At 42.7% G+C, this 22,116-nt stretch overlaps 1 protein-coding gene and 1 long non-coding RNA gene across 7 annotated transcripts in view; both read right to left on the reverse strand.

Annotated features, from left to right (window-relative positions):
- Window positions 1–22,116, reverse strand: part of LOC309373295 — a 118,913-nt gene that overhangs the window by 55,293 nt on the left and 41,504 nt on the right. The gene's annotated exons all lie outside the window — the stretch shown is intronic.
- ARFGAP1 (ARF GTPase activating protein 1) overlaps window positions 1–22,116 on the reverse strand; it is a 31,275-nt gene that overhangs the window by 1,562 nt on the left and 7,597 nt on the right. The window contains exons 2-13 of one of the 6 annotated variants that reach the window (XM_081917089.1): window positions 18,667–18,730; window positions 16,439–16,548; window positions 15,574–15,745; window positions 14,944–15,044; window positions 13,863–13,952; window positions 12,535–12,631; window positions 10,820–10,876; window positions 8,937–8,969; window positions 7,095–7,124; window positions 4,488–4,544; window positions 2,162–2,221; window positions 389–465 (exon numbers count right to left, since the gene is read on the reverse strand). In XM_081917089.1, the coding sequence (XP_081773215.1) occupies window positions 389–465; window positions 2,162–2,221; window positions 4,488–4,544; window positions 7,095–7,124; window positions 8,937–8,969; window positions 10,820–10,876; window positions 12,535–12,631; window positions 13,863–13,952; window positions 14,944–15,044; window positions 15,574–15,745; window positions 16,439–16,548; window positions 18,667–18,726 (944 nt within the window). In that variant the 5' untranslated portion in view covers window positions 18,727–18,730. The remainder of the gene's footprint in view (window positions 1–388; window positions 466–2,161; window positions 2,222–4,487; window positions 4,545–7,094; window positions 7,125–8,936; window positions 8,970–10,819; window positions 10,877–12,534; window positions 12,632–13,862; window positions 13,953–14,943; window positions 15,045–15,573; window positions 15,746–16,438; window positions 16,549–18,666; window positions 18,731–22,116) is intronic. The other 5 variants (XM_081917090.1, XM_081917091.1, XM_081917092.1 and 2 more) reach the window with 5 other exon arrangements.

The raw sequence follows: 22,116 nt of genomic DNA on the forward strand, positions 1-22,116 counted from the left end.
CAAATAAAACAGAGCAGCATGCAAAACAGGTTGTCTCAACCTCTCAATTTTTAATTTTCTTAAGTTTTTAAGAATGGTGTGAGACCATAAGCAAGCATATTTGAACATAATGGTTTCGGGAGAAAAGGTGCCAGTTGTTTCAAGTTGTGTTCATGTTTTAAAATGCTGTAAGCATGCTTCTGAGCATTTGTAAAAGGTCAGAAGAAAATGAATAAGGGACATATAGGTCTAATAAAAGGGTTTTACACCCACTGGATTCTAGAAGGATTATCGTGGAATACAACCATGTCTGTGTTCTTTGGCCACGACAGCTGCCAATCAAAACAGATATGTGAGGCATGGAAGCCTGGAGAGTACACATCTAACACAAATACACAAATAGGGGTACCTTTCAGAAGACTCATCTGATTTTCCAGAAAAGAAAGTGGTAACATCTCGCCATCCCTTACTACTTGCTCCCTGGACCTGTGAAATAGAGATTGGGGCAAAATGGAGAAGGAAAACCCAAAGGAAGATTACAAAAACATCATTTGTGACAAAATATCATTTTGGGGGAGATGGTGTGGTGGAAGAGCGGCAGAACCAGCTTAATCACTTGCCTCTGAAAGTGGAACTCTAGAAGCTAGAAGACACTCCGCTTTGAGCCACTGGGTCAAAGGGACCAGACTCTTAGCAAAGTAGGCCTTAAAATGTTAAGATTAGCTGATAGGCTCAGATGAAGAACTTAGAAAGCTGCCACTTAATGATTTTTCTGCCTGCTGCAACAATTTTAATGCAGTGCGGTAGATGCCGTATGGATTCTAATTTGATTTTGATTTCTTTTATTTATTATATACAGTACTGCATTTCATTGTATTACAATTTGAATTCCAATTTGTAACACAATAAAATAAAATAAATAAAAGAAGCAAACAAATGTAATTAGAAGGCAATATAAATGTCTTATCCAATGGATGTGCTGTCTCTCATGTTCAACCACAAATCCTAGGGACCACCTGAGTGAAGCTTGCTGGCCACCAACTCTCCATGGGCCAGAGTTTGGGAACCTTTCATATAAGGTTCCAATCTGGTGGAAGGCAGCTCCAATCTGGTGGAACGCTCTGTCACAAGAGACTAGGGCCCTGTAGGACCTGACATCTTTCCACAGGGCCTGCAAGACAGAGCTGTTCCACCAGGCCTTTGGTCAGGGCGCAGCCTGACCCCCTCCTCTGGCAATCTGCACAGAATTTTGCTTGATGGTTGCCATCAATTTGATTTTAATTTGATTTTAATTAATTTTATAATGAATGTTTTTAGAATGTTGGATTATTTTGATTGTTGTTAGCCGCCCTGAGCCCAGCTTCGGCTGGGGAGGGCGGGCTATAAATAAAATTTATTATTATTATTATAAGGGACAAACACAACATGTTCATGAAAGATGAGCTCACCACTGATACCAGAGCTACGAAAAGTACTAACGCTATACACCTTTCCAAGGAAATTTACACACTGCTTTTCTTAAAAAAGTATCAGAGCAATTTTAAAATCAAAGCATTCAAGAGAAAAATAGTTAAAACTAGGAAGCATCAGCACTTACCGGTTTTATTAAGCATTGGCAGCAAGAACAGAAGAAAGGGAGAAGGCACGTATATTAGCAAAATTTAGAAGTCTTTGCATTCCATTTAAGCTGTTTCCATATTCCTTTGCAAACTTTATGGCTGGTCATTGGCCCACCCATTGCTACGTTTCATAATGAGGAAGAGAATTTGTTTTAGAAATGCATCCTGAGCTCACAGGAAAGTGTTTTTTGTCCCATCAATGGTACACGTACCATTTATGAAATACCCTTTACTAGATATCGAGGGAGTCAGTTTTCACACATGAGCCTGCTTCACACATTGCTGTAACATTCAATGATTTGTTCAGCCACAGCATAAATGCCGGCTCCTTGCATGTGAGGTCATAGTCAAACTGATTTCCATGCAAAACAGATGCAACCCAATCACTTTCAGTGACACATGTGACTTGGGCCTAAATAAACAACAACAGAATAGACAGCTGTTTCTCAATGCTGCGTTGCTGCAGGAGAACTTGCTTCTAGCGCTGGAGCACAGCATGCCTAAGGAATATGGAGACTGGCTTAATTCCTGGCCTCCTATCCACTAGGAAGGCCACATCGTACCTTGGAAGCCAAATGCGAGACTCCCTGGGAAACATCATCCATAATTTTTCCATCTTTTACCTACATGAATCAAGATGTCCAAAGTTAGGCGCAGAACAAAATGATGCCACAACCACCTGAGAGAAATGCTATTTGCACCAAAAGTAAACACAAATCTTTCATTCCACAGACAATGAGGTCAGGAGAGTTTGCTACTTTTAAAAGGTTATCTGCTAAGAACTCTGGAATTAATCTTCCTTGGGGGACCCAAAGACTTTGGATGCAGAATACTAAGAAATCAAGAAACCAATGGCATGATGAGCACTTACTTTAAAAAGTGAGGCAATTCTTACAAGTATAATCATATTCTTTTTTACATCATAAATGCATTCCTTATTTAGAACTTTACACATTATTCAGAGCCCCTCCTAAAATGTCTGAAGACATCTAAAATAATCTCTAACTCGGTTCAAAAGTTGGCAATTGATGCAGTACAGATCATAAGCCTCAAAACTTAATTATTCTACCTTTAATTTAGCAATATTGTGTCTTTAGAGAACTGCCATTGATGGACAAGTCCCTCGTTCTCAGCCGAGATCACGGTGCCCCAAAACTATGCATTTTTTGACACCGTGCTCTCGCATGGGTTGCAAGACTCATGCAGGAGCGTGGCCCCAAAGTTTTGCACTGGGACATGTGGGAGGGTATGGTGGCACCATTCACATAACCAAAGCTACCACAGAGATACCAACATTTTCAAAAGTAGAGGGTGCATGGCTTGGATTTTGAAAAACAGGAGGTCTGCAGTACTTAGCTAATTGGGAACCACTGGCCTAGAGTAAAAGTGAATAATCTTAGGGTTCAACAAGCTAGAATACCACCAGGGTTCTAAGTTCAACTCTGCATTCGTTGCCTAAGCTTTTGCATGTTATTTATTTTAGCTCCACTTATTTTATTTATTTGAGCCCCACTTCCTTGTCTGCAAAATGGACATAACCTGACAGGTTGCTATTAATAAACAGAGACTATAAAAATCACACTGCAGAGTCTGAAATTCAGAAAGCTGAAACACCCATCTGAATCATATTCATGGGAACAACCAATACTTGATCAAAATGGAATTATTTAACATGATTCTGAAAATATATTTCTCTGTACCACCTTTCCCAGCCTCGCGTCCCTCCAGATGTTTTGGAGTACAGCTACCTTCAGGGCTATCTAGCATGGGCAAAGATCAGGGATAGCAGGAGCTGCAGTTCTACAACATCCTAAGCACCAGGTTGGGAATGCCCTCTCTGCACGCCATGAAATATTAACATAGACTCCTTTTCAGTATTTAGCTCACCTGTGATCTCTGGGAAACGTGAGAACAGAAGTTTGCGGAGGGGCTTTTCAGCAGCTGCCCCAGCCTCAGGGATTAGGATCCCCAGTAACATGTGCTAGTGCCCATGTTAGGGTATTCAATTAAGTGTTCAAACATGTTCCAAGTCTCTACTATGTCAGGCATTTGTGAAAATTTCTCAGTAATGCCCCATATTATTTATCTATGGCATTTTCTAGCTTTTGGAGGGCTTGATCTGCAGCGAGCTTTGCAACCCTGCCCCCTGTGTTAAACTAGCTGGATCTTTAAATGCCACTTGTATTAAGATGAAGGTTTAAAATTGGATTGTTAGGCATATAAGGTTTCATGGACGTGCATGAATAAATACTAAACAATGAAACCAAGAGGGGGAGTGGAGGGAAGTCAAGCAAGATTATGGTTTAAAAAAAACTAGCAGGATCTTGGGGAACCCTTCAAAGAGGGCCTAGGGAGGTATGCTGTTGGAAGGAGTGGCCTGATCTGGCCAAAGAGTGCTGGTGTGTGGGTGCTGTTATTGTGTTGGACTAGGAACAAGAAGACTCAGGTTCAAGTCTTGACTTGGCCAGGATGGGGTGACATTAGATCTGCCATTTCCCCCCTTAAAATACCTTACCTCACATGGTTGTTGTGAGGATGAATCATGTAAGCCACCCTGAGCTCCTTGAAGGAAGGGCAGGATATTATGATAATAAATAAACAAAGCGTTTGAGACAGACGAATTAAACGGCCAAGAAGGATGAGGGGGGAATATCAATGTCACATCCTTTTGAACTGGACTCTCAGATCTTTGGCTGCAAATCTCTTGAAGTATAATGCCAGAACCTGGTTTTTTGATAACACCAACAGGGAAGTGTTTTTTAGACTACATCGGGGAGGAATTGTACTGCCACTCTGTGTGCACACAATTTCACACTGGAGAAGCTCATGTGTGTAAGAAGGAAAATGGTATTCAGTTCCCATCACCAATGTACTCATTTCCAAAGTTACCTTCTCCTGTGCAGGTTTGAGGACATTTTCATTTATACTCTGACCTAACTCTGAAGCCTAGTTAAAAGTAAAACAAACACAAAAGTCAGTTACACTTTTCTTCATAGGAAACATCTAACATGTATTGCCACGGAAAGGAGCCACTAGACTTTCAAAGAAAAGGAAGAAAGAAAGAGAGAAAAGACAAAAGCAGGACAGAGGAGCCCTGATCTTTGCCTGGGACAAGCGAGAGAGTGAGCTTTAAGCACACAATGCGTATTCACAAAGAGACGGGGAAATACACTGAGATGTACAAGACTACAGGGCTGCTTCAGTATCCTCGAACTGGTTCCTTTAAGCAAGTCCCAACAGACCAAAAGAAAATATCCTTGCTAAACCAAAGGTTACTTTAGGGGTGAATGTGCTGCCACTGCAGAGAGGTCAGTTCCCATGCTGCTCCAGCCACACGCAAGAAAACTTCACTCAAGTGGTTTGGTCACACTGTGTGGTTACTCGGATGTAAGAACACAATATCATAACGGCCCATATCATGTAGGCATTAGCTTAAAATTATTGGAGGGGCATGGGAGCTAACCACACTGAGGCTACTGGGTGATCACAATCATTGCACTACAGTAACATGAAGTCAGCAAGTTCTTTTGGAAAGAGAAATGCAATCATTTCACAGAACATACAGTGGTGCCTCGCAAGACGAAAATAATCCGTTCCGCGAGTCTCTTCGTCTAGCGGTTTTGCGAAGCAACCCTATTAGCGGCTTAGCGCTATTAGCAGCTATTAAAGGCTTAGCGGCTAAAAGGCTATTAGCGGCTTAGTGGCTTAGAAAAAGGGGGGGGAGCGAAAAAAAATCGCAAGACTCGCAAGACGTTTTCGTCTTGCGAAGCAAGCCCATAGGGAAATTCGTCTTGCGAAGCGCATCAAAAAACGGAAAACCCTTTTGTCTAGCGGGTTTTTCGCCTTGCGAGGCATTCGTCTTGCGGGACACCACTGTACTCTGAAGATATGCAAGCAATGGCAAGCCCATATGAGAAGATTTCCTGTGGCCAGGGAATGCAGAAGACCTGCTCTTCCCAATTCTACAGCCTAACTTTCATGCTCTTTGTCAAGATGCACAAACATAACTTGTAGAAAAAAACAGGAAAGAGATGCCGAAGGCTTTTAAACTAGAAGTGAAACGCAACTGGAAAACCTTGTGTGATTTTGTACTGTGGTGCCTCAGGTGTGGCCTGTTAGTCCGGGAGATGCACTTCCTTTGCCCTGTTCTGCTTCTCTAGACCTATAAAGTGTTGCAACTAGAAATACGAAATGGTGCGAAATTGTACCCAGTTAATTGGGGGAAGACCGGGGGGGGGGGGGAGGGAGAGAATGAATTATTGGTTAGAGGTTAAAAAGAGAAGGAATACACTTGTGGACTGGTACCATTATGTTTATGACACTCAGATCTAGGCTGCCCAAGTTGACCCTACAGTAGCTGCTTTGGGGAATATGGATTGGAATAGATGACCTGTAGATCAGGCATCCCCAAACTCGGCCCTCCAGCTGTTTTGGGACTACAGTTCCTATCATCCCTGACCACTGGCCCTGTTAGCTAAGGATGATGGGAGTTGTAGTCCCAAAACAGCTGGAGGGCCAGAGTTTGGGGGTACCTGCTTTAGACCAAGAACATTCTACTCATCCTTCAGTTGTTTCCCAGAATAATGTTATTTCTTGCTGCTATTTCTTATTGGATGCTAAGTATTATGGAGGAACACAGTTGCACTTCTCCTGAATCCTGTCCTACTCTGCAAAGTTACATGCATTGTGAGTTAAGGATGGGATGAGTGACTGAACTCTTCCTTATCAATTTTTTAATTTCTGTGTGATTAAGTTGTAAAGCTTGGGGGATATCCCTGCTCATCTTCCTGCCTAATACCACAGTCTCCTCATCTAATCTGTCACCACGTTAAACTAGAAATGAAAACAATCAACGTATTGGACTAACATGGCTGGCATTTTCTTTATATGTTACCATGCCTGATGATGCTAACAGGATAGTGTGGAAGTTCACACCCTAAACTAAGTCTGTCTAGTCAATGCCCTTGTTTATTATGAGGGCCAGTGTCTGGTTCAATTCACAGAATATGCACAACTTATTCTCCTGACAATATGCAGCTGATGGAATTGTTAACCCTGTGAAAGAGACAGAGGTTTGACAGATCATTGACTGAATGCTGAACACCCTTTTCCTCATGAACAAAGCCTTCAGAGGAACATCTATTGCTAACCTCATTTCCAAATACATCCCTAATGCAAATACAGTTCTGAATACACCTCAGTCCTGAGTGCTCATCCCATAAACCCACGTGTGGAGCGAGCCTTTGACATCCAACATTTACAAAATAGTATGGATTGGAATATATACTTAGGACCCTTGCTTGATGCAGCCTATTTTAAAACAAGCCGGGGGAGACATTACAGAAAGATGCAGACAACACCGTTCAACAAAAATGACTTGATTTCAAAGTGAGGGGGGGGTTAAAGTGAAATTATAAAAGACAGCTAGCAGCAAAATGTACAAACTCAGCACAGTAACAAAGCGCCCATGCATGAAAATTGAGGGGAGGGCTTTACCGGATCTGCCTGCTGTTTGTGGCCCCAAAACTTTAGACCCAGGCAGCACAAGAGAAGAGAGCAAGGGAGGTAGAAGAAGCAGCTTTTAGCAAAAGATCTAATGTACTCTTTTGTTCCTGGCAAGAAAGCATGATATTTATCCCAACGTCAGTGCCTTAACGACAAGCAAAATGTTTAGTTTCTCGATTACCACGCCGAACTAAATTGTCAAAAATAAACTAAAATAAAATTATATAGTCAGGGCTGAGAGCGAGAGTCAGCTTCTAAGCACGAGCTAGGAAGCAACGGCTCCAATTGTTAATTGGGAAAATTTGCCATCATGTGCCGACTGAGAAGGCAGCAGTGCTGCTGAGGTGGCTTGTCAGTAGGGCTGGTAAGTTAACTCCAGTGTAGCGTTTTGAATAAATATGCATGTTGATACTAATATGACATTCAACAAGGTTTAAATAAGGATCTGTGACTCCCATAAGAAGGCAGGAAAGGAAAATCAAGTCAATATCAAACGTTATATATTTTACAGAAGGGGAAAATATCTGCAGGCTTTGTGTTCTGCCAACATCTGCCAGGAATACTGAAAGACACACCATTTTAGCTTGCAAGACGGTTTCAGTTAAACAAGAATTAATTTCACTGGGCATGTGAATGCACCCAAGGATATAGTCCTCATAGAATCCAAAGCCTTTGCTTTGCACAACATGATATAAGTGCAGCCAACACCTTTCTACAAACTGCTTAGGTTCTGAATACACCTTAGGTGTATTCTGCTTAGGTTTGTTTTAGTACAAATAGGCTCTTATAGAAGCTGGTTTCTATTAGCGTGTTCCCTTCACCAACAAGGCAAGCACCTCAGGAACATGCAGGATTGCCACTGAGCTTGTAACTTGTAGATGCTCGCACACAGATATCATTTGTATAAACCAGCTTCTCTGTGTGGGTATTACACACATGTAAACACCTCAGTTCCTATAAATAGCACCATCATCTGAGCATCTCCCAGCTGTGACTTTATGGCAGTCCCACAGAGATTCCAGCATAGTATCAACCAGCCCCAAGTTATGATCTATGCAAATTGTGCATTGATTAGGAGGCAATTCAAGTCTGGAGGCTATTGCTTAATAGAGAAGCAATATCTGAGGTTCTGCAACACTAACTGCAGGCTACATAATTTTACCTGAGGAAGCTGTAATCCGTTTCCACATTACGTACACTGCATAACCTACAATTCCCCTCTCAGTAGATTTATTTACTTCTAATGAATTGCTTTCCGCCGCTCCCTCAGGCGAAATGCTTAACGTGACAAAGGAGTAAATTCTGCAGCCATGGGCTAAAATGTAAAATATGCATAAGCCATAAGTGGAAAGTGAATTAACAGAACCCCTGTTCAATTTAGATGTATGACACAACATTCTCTATTAAAATAAGAAAGGACACATGCCTGATAGCAACAGTATGTTGTCTCGGTTTTTTAAAAAGCAACAGTCGATGGTGCAAAGTGCAAAGATGATGAGTGGTTTTATAGGTTTTTAGAGCAGATTCTTGCTATCCAGTTGTAGATATTCTGCAACTTGGTAGCAAACCACTAAATAAATGTCTGATGAGTCAACAGGTGCAATCTCTGTTTTCCATTGTGCTTCAAAACATACCTCATCTGCTTCCTAACTTAAGAGTACATGACGCTTTCATCACAATACCTCTGACACTGGAACCTAATTTGCAGTTTCTCAGAGAAGATCCGGGAGATTGTAAATATTCCAAGAGAATTCAAACTGCTGAGGAAAAGAGAACCAGTGAAGATTTTTAGTGTTGGGTTAGCCACATAACAGAAGGACTTGTGAAAATCACCTTTTGAGTTGCTTGAGATCCAAATTTGGTAGCCTGTTAATAGAAGCAAAAATTGTTTGTTTCAGTCTTTTATTTTCCCCTTAGCAATTCAAAGCACAGACACTGATGATGTGGACTGCAGCGCCACAAGAGTCTTCTGTGGCTTTACCGGAGCAACCTAACTTCTTCCCCTCTTGACATTATAACATTCTTATGTTTTTCAAAATCTTACAAAACGCCTACCACTCTAAGGAAGTTTTAAGAGCCATGAATATCAAAACTTTGCTTTCTTAGGATCCTTTCAAATGGAAGACTTCTAGCATTACCCAAACACTGATCCCCCCGCCGCCCTCTGCTGTAAGCTGTAGGCAGAAAAACAACTGACTTTTCACACTTCAAGGTTATTGTGTGTACACATCCTCGTATGTTCTGCCCACGTGTGATATGGCCATGTGGGTTCAGAGGATCCCATTCGCCAGAGAAATGTTCTCTAAAATCATTTTGCCACTAGAAAGGAAGTCTGCACCTCCAAAAACAATTGTGGAGGGAGAGCTTCTCCTTTGCCAGTACAGAAATGCCTCACACCAGCCAAGGAGTTACAGTCAAGTTACAGGGAACCAGGCAGAGGGCCTTCTCGGTAGTGGTGCCCTCCCTGTGGAACGCCCTCCCCTCCAGATGTCAAAGAGAACAACAACTACCAGACTTTTAGAAGACATCTGAAGGCAGCCCTGTTTAGGGAAGCTTTTAATGTTTGATGTATCACAGTATTTTAATATTCTTTAGGAAGCCGTCCAGAGTGGCTGGGGAAGCCCAGCCAGATGGGCGGGGTATAAATAAATTATTATTATTATTAGTAGTAGTAGTAGTAGTAGTTTTATTATTAGGAGAAGCAAAGCACTATGCTCCTCTTTTTCCAGCTTCAACTTGCTCTTATATGTAAAAAGCAGGTGAGGGGGGGGGGGAATTGGATAAAAATTAGATTGACTATCAAGAACAGCCAAGATGCTTAACCACTTTAAAGCATCAATGCCGTTTCCAAAACATGCCTTTTTGAAAATTCCACAAGTAATTTCTCATAAATATCAATTAGCATGGTTTCTCTTTTTTTAAGGAGACTAGCTGAATCCATAAAAAGTAGCTGTAACAGCAGCTATCAGACCTGAAAGCTAAAACAAATCTCCACCGTAAAAGGCAATATTCTTCTGGATATGAGAATCTATGAAAACACACACAGAGAGCGAGAGACAAATTAAGGGAAGGCTGTTCCCTTCATGCCCAGATTGCGAGCTTCCAAAGGCATTGGGCTGGCTGTGCTGGAAACAGAATGAACCAGAAGGGTTCTTGTGTTCTTGACAGGATTTTGGTTGACAGCCAAGGCTGGCTCTGCCATGCGGCAGGGCAAAGCAGCCTGGTCTATGAGGTGGCTAGATGAAAGCAGGAATTGGTGTATGAATGGTGCAGCAAGACTTTTAAAAGTGTTTGACCTGATGAGAGGGGTGTCTGAACTCCTCTTCAGACAACACTGTTTGCAGCCTGTAATGAAGATTATTTTACAATGCAGCAGTTTTGAGTTCTCAGGATGGATTCAGTTGACCTGATGTCTCACATGATGATAGCTGTCACCCTCCTGCTAGGATGGCCATTTAAAGCTTTCACCACACAGCAATTCCTCAAAAGCACTTATGTGGGAAGATGATCATCAGGTGAATGGGTGGTTAATGAGCATCTGAAGGCATCCTTAGCAGAATGGAGAAAGCAACAAACCGAGCCCATCGCTGCAGGTGTTTGGTTCCTTTTAGGTTTTCGCCTGTAAAAGGTCAGCTTCCTAAGAGAAACTCCATTACACAGAGCAAGCTGGATAACTTTATTTGCTGGATAAAGTTTGCTGGAAGGTGTTTACTTACACCTTCTTTAGCTGCAGAAGCAAACTTGCTCGCTCCAGATGTAAAACTACTCCACCCCTGAAAGAAGAAGCAGAGAATGGTTAGGCCTGCTCCATTCTTACCAAGGTAAAACAAAAATGTTTCTTTCAACAACCAAGTGCAGAGAAAATCTAATAACCTTTCTGTATCAGGTGTGGGGAACCTCTGGACCTCTGGGCATTGTTCGCCTCCATCTCCCACCATCCCTAATGACAGACTGTATTGGATGGAGCTGATGGGAGTTGGAGTCCAAATGTCTGGAATGCCTCAGGTTCCCCACCTTTGCTCTGAATCGTAACAGCACAGACTCATTCACATTGTCATATACGCTACCCCAATACTCAGTAAGCTCAGCCTCTTTGTTTGAAAGTGCACAGCTCCCAAACTTGCACAAAGGCCAAAACTGGTAGCCATAATAAAAACGTGCAACCCTTGCTTGATCCATGGGCTTAACTACAGGAAGGTAGAAAGGTGAGGCAAAATAAGGGAAAGATCATTTCCTTAATTCAGGGGAGTCGATGCAGTTTGGAAAGTTTCCCTAGTTTGGAAAGTCACCAGCTCTTAGCTCCAAGTTCAAGCAAGTTCTACAAATCATGATTTCCCCTCTCTTGTTTTCTTCTTCTTCTTTTTCTACACTAACCATACACAATGACACTATTGATTTTGTAAAATAGAGCCACAACAAGTAGCTCTTTTCCCTACTGCTTCTCTCCTGCCCGGGAAGCCTCCTGCCAGTTCCGTTCTCCCTGTCTGAAGCCTTTATGCAGGTAGAGGAGACCAGTGACATTGCAGAGTGTACTCTTTTCAAATGCATTGAAAACCATTTTGAAAAAGAACTGGGGAGTTGCTTGTCACTGTAGTGAAAACCAATGTTTTGAGAGGCTAGAGAGAACGAAGGAGAATAATCCCATATTTAAAAAGGTAAAAGGACCCCTGACCATTAGGTCCAGTCGTGACCGACTCTAGGGTTGCGGCGCTCATCTCGCTTTATTGGCTGAGGGAGCTGGCGTACAGCTTCCAGGTCATGTGGCCAGCATGACTAAGCCGCTTCTGGTGAACCAGAGCAGCGCACAGAAATGCTGTTTACCTTCCCCCCAGAGCGGTACCTATTTATCTACTTGCACTTTGACGTGCTTTCGAACTGCTAGGTTGGCAGGAGCAGGGACCGAGCAACGGGAGCTCACCCCGTCACGGGGATTCGAAGCACTGACCTTCTGATCGGCAAGTCCTAGGCTCTGTGGTTTAACCCACAGTGCCACCCGCGTCCCAATCCCATATTACTTGATTTTAAAATGCTGGGCTGGTATTTCTAGAAAGACCAGCATGAAGGCAAGAAAGGTTAGCGCAGCTAAACATGAACGAAATCAACACTAGAAGCATTCTGGCAAGAAAGCAAAGCAAGTGGATAAATTATCATTTTGATTTGATTACCATTCCGATAAGCAATCAAGCACACCATTAGTCAAATTGTCCACTGTGGTTGTTTTCTATGATGCACGGTTATTCATTTCTTAGCATTATACTCCAAGGGTTGAGGTAATCTGTCTAAAATTGCACTCTGTCGTCTCTACTTTTTAAATTGTTGTTTCAGACATGATGTAATATGGGGAACCCTGGCTTGCTTACTGGCAACAGAAGAGTGAAAGAATAAGAATGCATCTTATATCAGCGTATGCACAGGAAAAGCAGCTACTTACTGAATACAAAGAGGACATGGCATTATTGAGAAAGTCATCTTCCTTTTTGGGAGGCGTAACTGTGTTCCCAAACCCCACGTAACGATTTTCTTGACCCCTGAATCAAAGCACACAAGAAAATGAGCAAAAGGCATTTATAGTCAAAAGACAATACTGTGGAAAAAAGGAGGGGGGAATGACATAAGCATTCTATAAACATGTAAGTTACATATTTGAGCTCAAATATAGGATATGCCTTAAACCACTACAGTGGTGCCTCGCAAGACGAAATTAATTCGTTCCGCAAGTTTTTTCTTCTTGCGAGTTTTTCGTCTTGCGAAGCACGGTTTCCCATAGGAATGCATTGAAAATCAATCAATGCGTTCCTATGGAGACCGTACGGGGACAGAGGGGAAGCGCCGCGCGCCTTCCCCTCTGTCCCCGGAACTGTTTAAAGCAAGGGGCGGTGGGGAGAAGATTGCTTCTCCCCGTTGCCTGCCCCGCAATCTCCGGGGACAGAGGGGAAGGCGCGCACGCCTTCCTCTCTGTCCCCGGACCTGTTTTAAAGCAAGGGAAGGGGCAGCGGGGAGAATCACTTCTCCCCGTTGCCGCCCCTTGGTTCAAAAGGGGTCCCCCGAGATTGCGGGGCTGGCAACGGGGAGAAGCAATCTTCTCCCCGCCACCCCTTGCTTCAAAAGAGGTCCGGGGACAGCGGGGAAGACGCGCTGCGCTTCCCCGCTATCCCCGGAGCTTGCGGGGGCAAGCTTCGTTTTGCGAAGCAAGCCCATAGGGAAATGCATCTTGCGAAGCGGCTAAGAAAACGAAAAACTCCTTCATCTAGCGAGTTTTTCATCTTCCGAGGCGTTCGTCTTGCGGGGTACCACTGTATAAGCAACTGATGCAAGCTTTATACAGGGTTGTTTTACCTATATTGTTGGAGGAGAGGGAGGAATGTTTGTGGGTCTCCCTGGTGAGATGAGGAGGAAGAGGAGGAGGATAATAATAATTTATACCTCGCCCATCTGGCTGGGTTTCTAACAAATCCTCACAAGTTCTCTTTTATGGGCAAACAACTTAGGAAAGGCCCACCTCTCACTGTTGTTGTTTTTAAAAAATATTATTATTATTATTATTTTCCCCAGAGGAGTAGAGGGCGTGAGAGAGACTCGTGCTGGTTTTGCAAAAGTTCTCTGTGAAGCAAGCATCCTTTCCCCCCAGCATCTTATGGAAAATTCAATGGAGGGGAACTTTGTGCAGAGCATCCAGGACAGGGGTGGTTACCACAGGGGAGAGGACAACCACAGTTGGCAACAAAGGAGCCCTATATTTAACGGAGAAGTGATTCTTACCCTTGGTAGGAGCCAAGATCATCATTTAACCAATCTTCGAAGGCTTTGTCAGAAGGGGCACCAGCATTCTGGGGTTGTCCAGCAGAGCTCCTGCAAAGAAAGCAAACAAACCCATACATCAAACATTATTATGCCATAGTAATTGGACCACTTGAAATCAATAAGCATTAGAGAAAAGTGCATGTGGCATGTAAATAAGCAAACCTTGCTAAGAGAAGATATAATCCTGCAAACATTGCACCACATTTGTGGAATGCACCTCCTCCCCCTCTTGGAAGTACTCTTGGTACAGATACTCTTATAATTTCAGCATCAAGGAAAAAAACTTAATTTTTTTACCCAGCCATTTGTAGGTGACTAGGAACGTTAATGGTCTAAGTGCTGTAGCCCTGCAACCTGGAGTCTTATTAATGTTATTTTGCCTGCCTTTTTGTCATGCTGATTTATACTTGTGATTGTTCTAACTAATTTTTGTATGTAGTTTATGCATCATAGTTGTGGTGCACCTCGCTCTGAAATAAATTTGAGATGAAGGCCAGGTTAAAAAGACATTTGATGAATACGGTAAACAAAAGAGGTCTGCCTTCCTATGTGCAATGATCAAAAATAAAATGAAGAACCTTGGTCAGCTTCTTAAAGACTAACATCAGCCCCATTTCTTCTCCTATCTCCCTGGTAACAGGTACAGTGGTACCTCGGGTTAAGTGCTTAATTCGTTCCGGAGGTCTGTTCTTAACCTGAAACGGTTCTTAACCTGAAGCACCACTTTAGCTAATGGGGCCTCCTGCTGCCGCCGCGCCACAAGAGCACGATTTCTGTGCCTATCCTGAAGCAAAGTTCTTAACCTGAAGCACTATTTCTGGGTTAGCGGAGTGTGTAACCTGAAGCGTATGTAACCTGAGGTACCACTGTACAAAATGTAACAGCATGGCCCATCCCCCTAGATGCGATGTTGTAGGTAACCGTAATAGCCATGCGCATTCTCCAGTATTCAGCTCCATCATTAGTCTAAGCACCTTCATATGGTTAACATAATAGCCTTAGAACAACCACACACTGTGCAAGATAAAGAGATCTCTACCGGTGAGCTGAGGACAGAGCAACCTTGGGCTGAGGTGGAGTCCAGTTTCTGGCAGAAGAAGTTTCAACAGACCATTCTTTACCTTCCGCTTCTGCTGCCACCTAAAAAGAATAATACCTTAAAGACACAAATTCTATTCGCTGCTGCGCAGCTGAAACAGAGAATGGGTTTGATGTAGCCTGCTTCTAAGCTCTGCATGAAAGGATATGCCACTCCCTAGCCCCTGAAACTGGGAGGAAAGCACCACAGAAAGACTTTCCTGAAGCAGGGAATGGAAGCAGATAGGTTTGTAGGGCCACCCAGGCTCCCTACTGCTTTATCAAGGCCCAGGAAACCAGCTATTCGCATCCAAAGTGTAAATAACTTGCTGAAGTCACTACAAGAAATGGCAATAGCTATCTATTTAGAAGACCTTTTAAAAAGGGACTAGGAAAATTCATGGAGATGTCTATCAACAGACATTAGCCACAGAGATAAATGGAACTGCACTGTTCAGACTGAATACTAGACACAAGAGATATAACTAGCAGGAAAGGGCTGTTGCCTCCCTATACTGTCCCCAGAAGCATCAAGCTGGCATGAATGTTGAATGGTCCAAGAATGCTGAAATTGTTGTTTAATTACATTTACCTTATCTCTGAAGAGAGCAGCTGCTTTACTGTTGTACTTCTCTTGCAGCGACCAGCAAGGATCATAGTCCTCTTGAGTCTCTAAAAACTCCCGGAATTTACGATTACCACCAGCCTTCATTTTCTCCAGTTCAATGTCCTTCCATTTGTCCATTGTGACAGAGCGCACAAAACTGAGAACCAGAAAGGCAACCGCCACACCCCTTTGTTAATATCTTTGTGCATCAGCAGCTTTGAACACCAGCAACAAAAGCTTTCCAAAATAACTTCTGTATCATCAGCGGGGCAGGGATCAATTTTAGACTCCTAAGTGAATTATGTGTATGTCACTACTAGGAGACACCTCCGTTGAAGTTAAAGCTGGAGCATAAACACATGCACATTATATAAATAATCTGATGTTGCTCTGAAATGTAAAAAAAACAACAACCCCAAAAATAAAAATCAGACACCAAGCTGGATCCAGACATAGTAATGCCTAGAGCAGACTGTTGTGTCACCTGAAGCAAGGATCATAGTTTATCCCTATGGCTATAGTTTAAGGAAGCCAGTTTCACAACCCAATTTGAAGGTGGCTTGCGTTGAGGATACTGAACTTAGGGATAAACCACAATCCCTGCTCTAGACAACACAACAGGCCAAGATTCAGGGAGCAAACACTCTCAAAGTCCTTCTCCCAGCTGTGCAGGAGAAGCGAAAGCACGTGAGCCCAAGGCTCGCTGTAGCTCCTTCCGACTTGGGCATGGCAAGCTAGCCGTGGTTCCGTGTGGGATGTGAATGCAGCCAATGTGTTCCAATATATACATTTTCATTTACTTGTTTCATCCCCAACGAAAACGTATTTGTTATCACCATTGATGACTGACCTGAGATGAACACCCAAGCCTCTATGCTTTCCTGAGCATTCCAGACAGATCCAAATTCCATAGGTCACACTCACCCATTGAGGGTTAAATGCACCACATTCGAAACAAACCTGCAATAAAAAATGAGGGTGGAAGTTATTTCTGTTTTCAGTAGTTACTCCAGGTGAGTAGCTCAGAAATGATATCAAAACGTTATTTAGAAGAAACGAAACAAAGCAAACCTTGCTATTTTCATAGTGCTATATTAAGGTACCAAGAGTATTATTGTCTCCATTTCTCTTACATCTGTATTTCCCACATAAGTCTGTCTATGTATTAAAATCTTCCTTGGAAGCCCTGTTCCAGGTTCCATGAGTTCAAGCAGGTGGTGACAGGAGATAAGAGCTGCTCTGTGGTGGAATCTCAGCTCTGGAATTCTCTCCCCATAAAGGTTCACACAGCACCAAGCTTACGATGCTTTTTGTCACCAGGTAGAAAGGTTATTTTCATCTTGCCAGCCTTCCAGTTGGCTTTGCTGCTACTATTGCATTTGTATTTTGTTTTAAATGTATTTCTTATTTTTAATTTTCTACTCTCAAGCTGCTCTGGAGATATTTGAAAAAAGGGAACGGTATCAAGCAGCTAAAGCAAATAAATAAAACGGTACTCAACATATATAATTAGAGCTTTACAGCCTGCCCTGTCTGCTAACTTATTTGGAGTAGAAGCTGCAGGCTGCCATTCAGTCTAACACACTAATCAAATTATTCATATTAAAGTGCTTCAGTACTGTTGTTGTTGTTGTTGTTTAGTCGTTTAGTCGTGTCCGACTCTTCGTGACCCCATGGACCAGAGAACGCCAGGCACCTCTGTCCTCCACTGCCTCCCGCAGTTTGGTCAAACTCATGCTGGTAACCTCGAAAACACTTCAGTACTACTCATACCAATTAAGACATAACATCCAGCCAGTGGCTTTTGGAATCTGCCCTGCAAGAATATATCTACATGGAAACATTCCATTAGAGCATGGACGGAAAGGACTGCCTACTGCCAGACCAGCTTGCCCAATTACCGAAATCACATTCAGATACACCTCTCTGGGTACCCACACCTATTGCTAACCAACTGCCTTAAAAAAGGCTTGTCTGTGATACTTTGCCATCTGTTGAACTCCCCTATATTTATTTTTAAAAAATACTTGTATACCACAATTTTATAAAAAAATATCAAAGTGCTTTACAACTATAAATATATACCATAAAAAATATAAACCTTTTAAATCAGAGATCATCAGCTAGTACATAGGATAGCATAGATGCCAAGTTTTTAGTCCCTACAGCACCAAAGACCTCAAGTCTTATAATATTTTATTGGCTCTTAGCATTAAATATTGCTGATCTCATTCTTTTAGCTTGTTGCAGTTTTTTACAGTGCAATTCTGTGCATGTTTCCTCAGAATCAAGTCTCACTGATGTACAGTCATGCCTTGGAAGTCGAACAGAATCCATTCCGGAAGTCTGTTTGACTTCGAAAACGTTCGGAAACCAAAGCATGGCTTCTGATTGGCTGCAGGAAGCTCCTGCAGCCAATTGGAAGCCACAGAAGCCCTGTCGCACGTTCAGGTTCCAAAGAACATTTACAAACCGGAACACTCACTGCCGGGTTTGCAGCATTCGGGAGCCAAAACGTCCGAGTACCAAGGTGTATGGGATCCAAGGTATGACTGTAAATTGATCCTACTGATTTCAACAGGACTTACTCAAGAAGTAGATGGGAAAAGGAACGCAGCCTAAGTTTCAAACTGTACTTTGACTTTTCTAACCGAATTACAGGACATCATATTATATAAAGAAATAAAATCTGTTGCATGAGGTTTTCAAGAACAATCTTGCAAACAAGCACGACTGAACCCCATCAATGATGATTTGCTTCTTTTATTTTGATAAACTTGCTCCAACGTACAGAAGTCACTGTGCCAGCATGAAGTTCTGCTGCAATATAGCCCAACTATCCAAAAAAGACACTACATGCAGGAATTCTTGCAATATTTATTTTGCACATGCAGATATCATACGGTTTGATCAGGACGACAGGGCATTTTATGACAACTGGTCCAGAAAGAGAGTTCATAAAGGCAAATCTTTACGCTAATATGAGCAGCACACAAAAGGCAAGTGTCTAACATGAGGTGCAGATGACTCACTGCTGCTGAATCATAAGCTGCTAAGGGGATACACGAAACTGCTTACATTGTTCTCATCCTGCACTCGCACTTCTTTAAGGACCTTCCTTGTTCTTGGACTTGCCATGGCCCTGCAACAGAGAGGAAAATAAATTAAGAGATCAGATATAAAACTACATTGCCACCCCGTAGAGATAGCTGTTGCAGAGATGCCCCTACGATCCATGGTTTGTAGCAAGGAGGTTGCTCGGCGGTGGTGGTGGGGTGGATATTAGCATTAACTACGATTCTCCGCTTCTAAACAAATGATCATCTTAACCAGGTACCCTTGAAGCCCACTTGAAATAGGTGTGCCAAAAAATGGTTTTGGGGGAAACCATGATAAAAAGATCCATGATGTACCTGCAATGCCAGACTACAATGAATCATAAGCAGTACTAAGTGCAGATTTCCAAAGCTTGGGTGGCCATTTGCAAGCCATGTTTTAAGGGGACACCAGTATAAAGTTTGAACTGAGTCTCTGTGGTGTTAATAGTGTTCCATCTCTCTTAAATTATCCTGTACTGGGATTATTGCTGAATTGGGACCAGGAAAAACAACAAGTGGAGAAAACAACTCCAATTAAATGCTTCAAAGTCATAGAAGTTACTGGTAGAATGAATCAGTTTTACACCATACTTCACATTTTCAAAAGAATTAATCTTTTACATAATAAACACTATTCTGAAGTGAGGTATGTTCTCAGCCAAGGAAAGTCAATACAGTTTTAAGCTTCAGGCAGCGCCTTTCTATAATAAAACCTTCCCATTTATATTACTTCTACTGTCAAGTTTTATGTGCTGCTCTAGCTACTACTACCTTTTCCTTGAAAAACCACAGTGACATATAGCATTGCAGCAAAATAACCAGCAAAGCCAGGAACTAATGTCCTGTCAGCCGGTTTCCCAGTGTGATTCATGAGGAAAGTTGTACAAATTGAAGGAGCACATTATTACTGAGTGGGTAAGGGTGTTTCTTTGCAGGCTTGCTTGCCTTTCGTGCAAGATTTGAAGTAGATATTCCCTTTAATTGACTGTCACAGAAAATGCCATGCCATAACGCAGAGGCAGCCCCAACAGTATCTGAAGACACCCTGTCGACTTAAGTTGCCATGGTCAATAATCAGGGCTTGTAGAACTGGGGTCTTGCCCCCCCCCAAAAAAAAATGCAGGAGGAAGGGGCAGGACAATGAATGAGACCTTACTCTTTTTGCTCCCCATCTCCGTCCCTGTAATTTGAGGACGCCTAACTGAAGGAGGGGGATGCGGGTGGCGCTGTGGGTTAAACCACAGAGCCTAGGACTTGCCGATCAGAAGGTCAGCAGTTCGAATCCCCATGACTGGGTGAGCTCCCATTGCTCGGTCCCTGCTCCTACCCACCTAGCAGTTCGAAAGCACGTCAAAGTGCAAGTAGATAAATAGGTACTGCTCCGGTGGGAAGGTAAACGGCGTTTCCATGCGCTGCTCTGGTTTGCCAGAAGCGGCTTAGTCATGCTGGCCACATGACCCGGAAGGTGTACGCCGGCTCCCTCGGCCAATAAAGCAAGATGAGCGCCGCAACCCGAGTCGGCCACGACTGGACCTAATGGTCAGGGGTCCCTTTACCCTTTACCTTTAACTGAAGGAGGATGGGTTCAAGGAATCAAACCTATAGCAACCGACACAGAGAAGCAACTAACACATCACTTGTGTTCTTTTAAGACATCCCGACTGCTGAGAGCTTTTGTCTCCATTCTATTCTTTGCCAGCATGGATATTCCCTGGTAGTAAGAGGATGTGCATTTGTGACAATATCTGCCTATAAAGGGGAGCTGGAGGGAGAGCTCTGGTTCCTATTTTTTCTGCAGATTGGCTCCCTACCTACTGTGCATAAACGGTAAACGCTGTCTGCAGTACACACAGACCCTAGAAGTTATGGATATATGGAATACAGTGCTGGAGGTTCAAAGCTTTTCATTATATTGCTGCAATATTTACAGCATCCCTTATTGGAAAATCAATATTATCATAGCCCACATTAAAGATGCAGAGAAAGGGCTAAGGTTGAATAAGAACAGCTTGCCTAAACTACCCAGTGAGATTATGGCACAGGAGAGGTTTCAACCAGGAACTAATTTAACCAGTAGCTAATTTCTTGCATTAGTTCACAAGAGACCAAATTAAAAAAATAATTCTGGGATGTAAAAATGATTAGAAGCTTACTTTTTTCCTGCTCTGAAATAAAGTGGGCAGTTCCTGAGCAAAAGGAACTCTTGTTTTGCCTTGGAGTTTGAGAGGATTTTTCAAACTCTGTTTTGCCTTGGAGATTGAGAGGCTGCAAAGAGAGTTGCACCCTCACAGAATGAAAACTGTATTGGCTTTCTCCAATCTCCCCATAAAAGGAAAGTGTCAGGCAGGGAGAAGAGAAAGGAGGGGTGCAGCTTTCTAACAGCTATAGCTTCCAACCAGAGGAATCTGGAATCTGACATGTTTCACTCCCTCGGAAGGAGCACCTATGCCTGCAAATTTCATTCCATGTAGTCAAGATATAAAAGTTATATAGTGGAATCTCGGGTTACGTACCGTCCTCCTTACGAACGCTTCGTGTAACGAGTTTCACTAACCTGGAAGTAGGTGCTCCTGGTAGCGAACTTTGCCCCCCTGGAAGTCGCGCAGCAGAAGTGGGAGGCCCCATTAGCAAAAGTGCGCCTCAGGTTAAGAACGGTTTCGGGTTAAGAACGGACCTCCGGAACAGTTTAAGTTTGTAACTGGAGGTACCACTGTACCCATTTGATCCTTTCCTTATGTAAGCCAATGGGGGAGACAAATGAAGCCATGGATCTTCAAGGAAAGGCATTGTGAGTTACTCCTGAAGAAGCCCCTAGTTGAATTGGTCTCCTTTCTGAAGTGGAATCCAAACAAAATCTGGTCTTTGATGCACTCTCATAGCTACCCTATGCCAATCAATTTTACTTTTTTAATCCCCATAATGAATAGTGACATCAGGTAATAAAGACAGCTATAAGACACCATTATTGGCTTGCACTGCAACTATTACTTGAGGAACAAAAAAATTCAGATTCCCCCAACCTGCTTATTAAAGTTGTTCTTTAAATACACACACACGGGGGGGGGGGCGGGGGGAGAGGGAGGGAGAGACAGCTCAATAGATAGAACCACCACCAACTATCTTTCTTTCATTAAATCAAGAATTTATTCATCTTCTTTTTAACCCACTGCATTTGCCACCCTGATTTTAAAACTAAAGTTCTCTCTTTTTCAAAGGAACATAAGATGTGTGTACAGTTTTTCCTACACTGAGCACACTTCACAAACAATACATAGCACATCTGCAGGAACTTCATGGATCAAAATATCCAATTTTGCCTATGCAAGGAACATCATAGGTTTTTTTAAAAAAAATGTGAGAGAAGTAGCAACTCCACTATTAAACAGATGTTATATTGCGCAATTCAGAATGAGTGAGCAATTAACGAATA

The sequence above is a fragment of the Podarcis melisellensis genome (genome assembly GCF_964234715.1).
Source record: "Podarcis melisellensis genome assembly, chromosome: 6".
NCBI classification, from domain to species: domain Eukaryota; kingdom Metazoa; phylum Chordata; class Lepidosauria; order Squamata; family Lacertidae; genus Podarcis; species Podarcis melisellensis.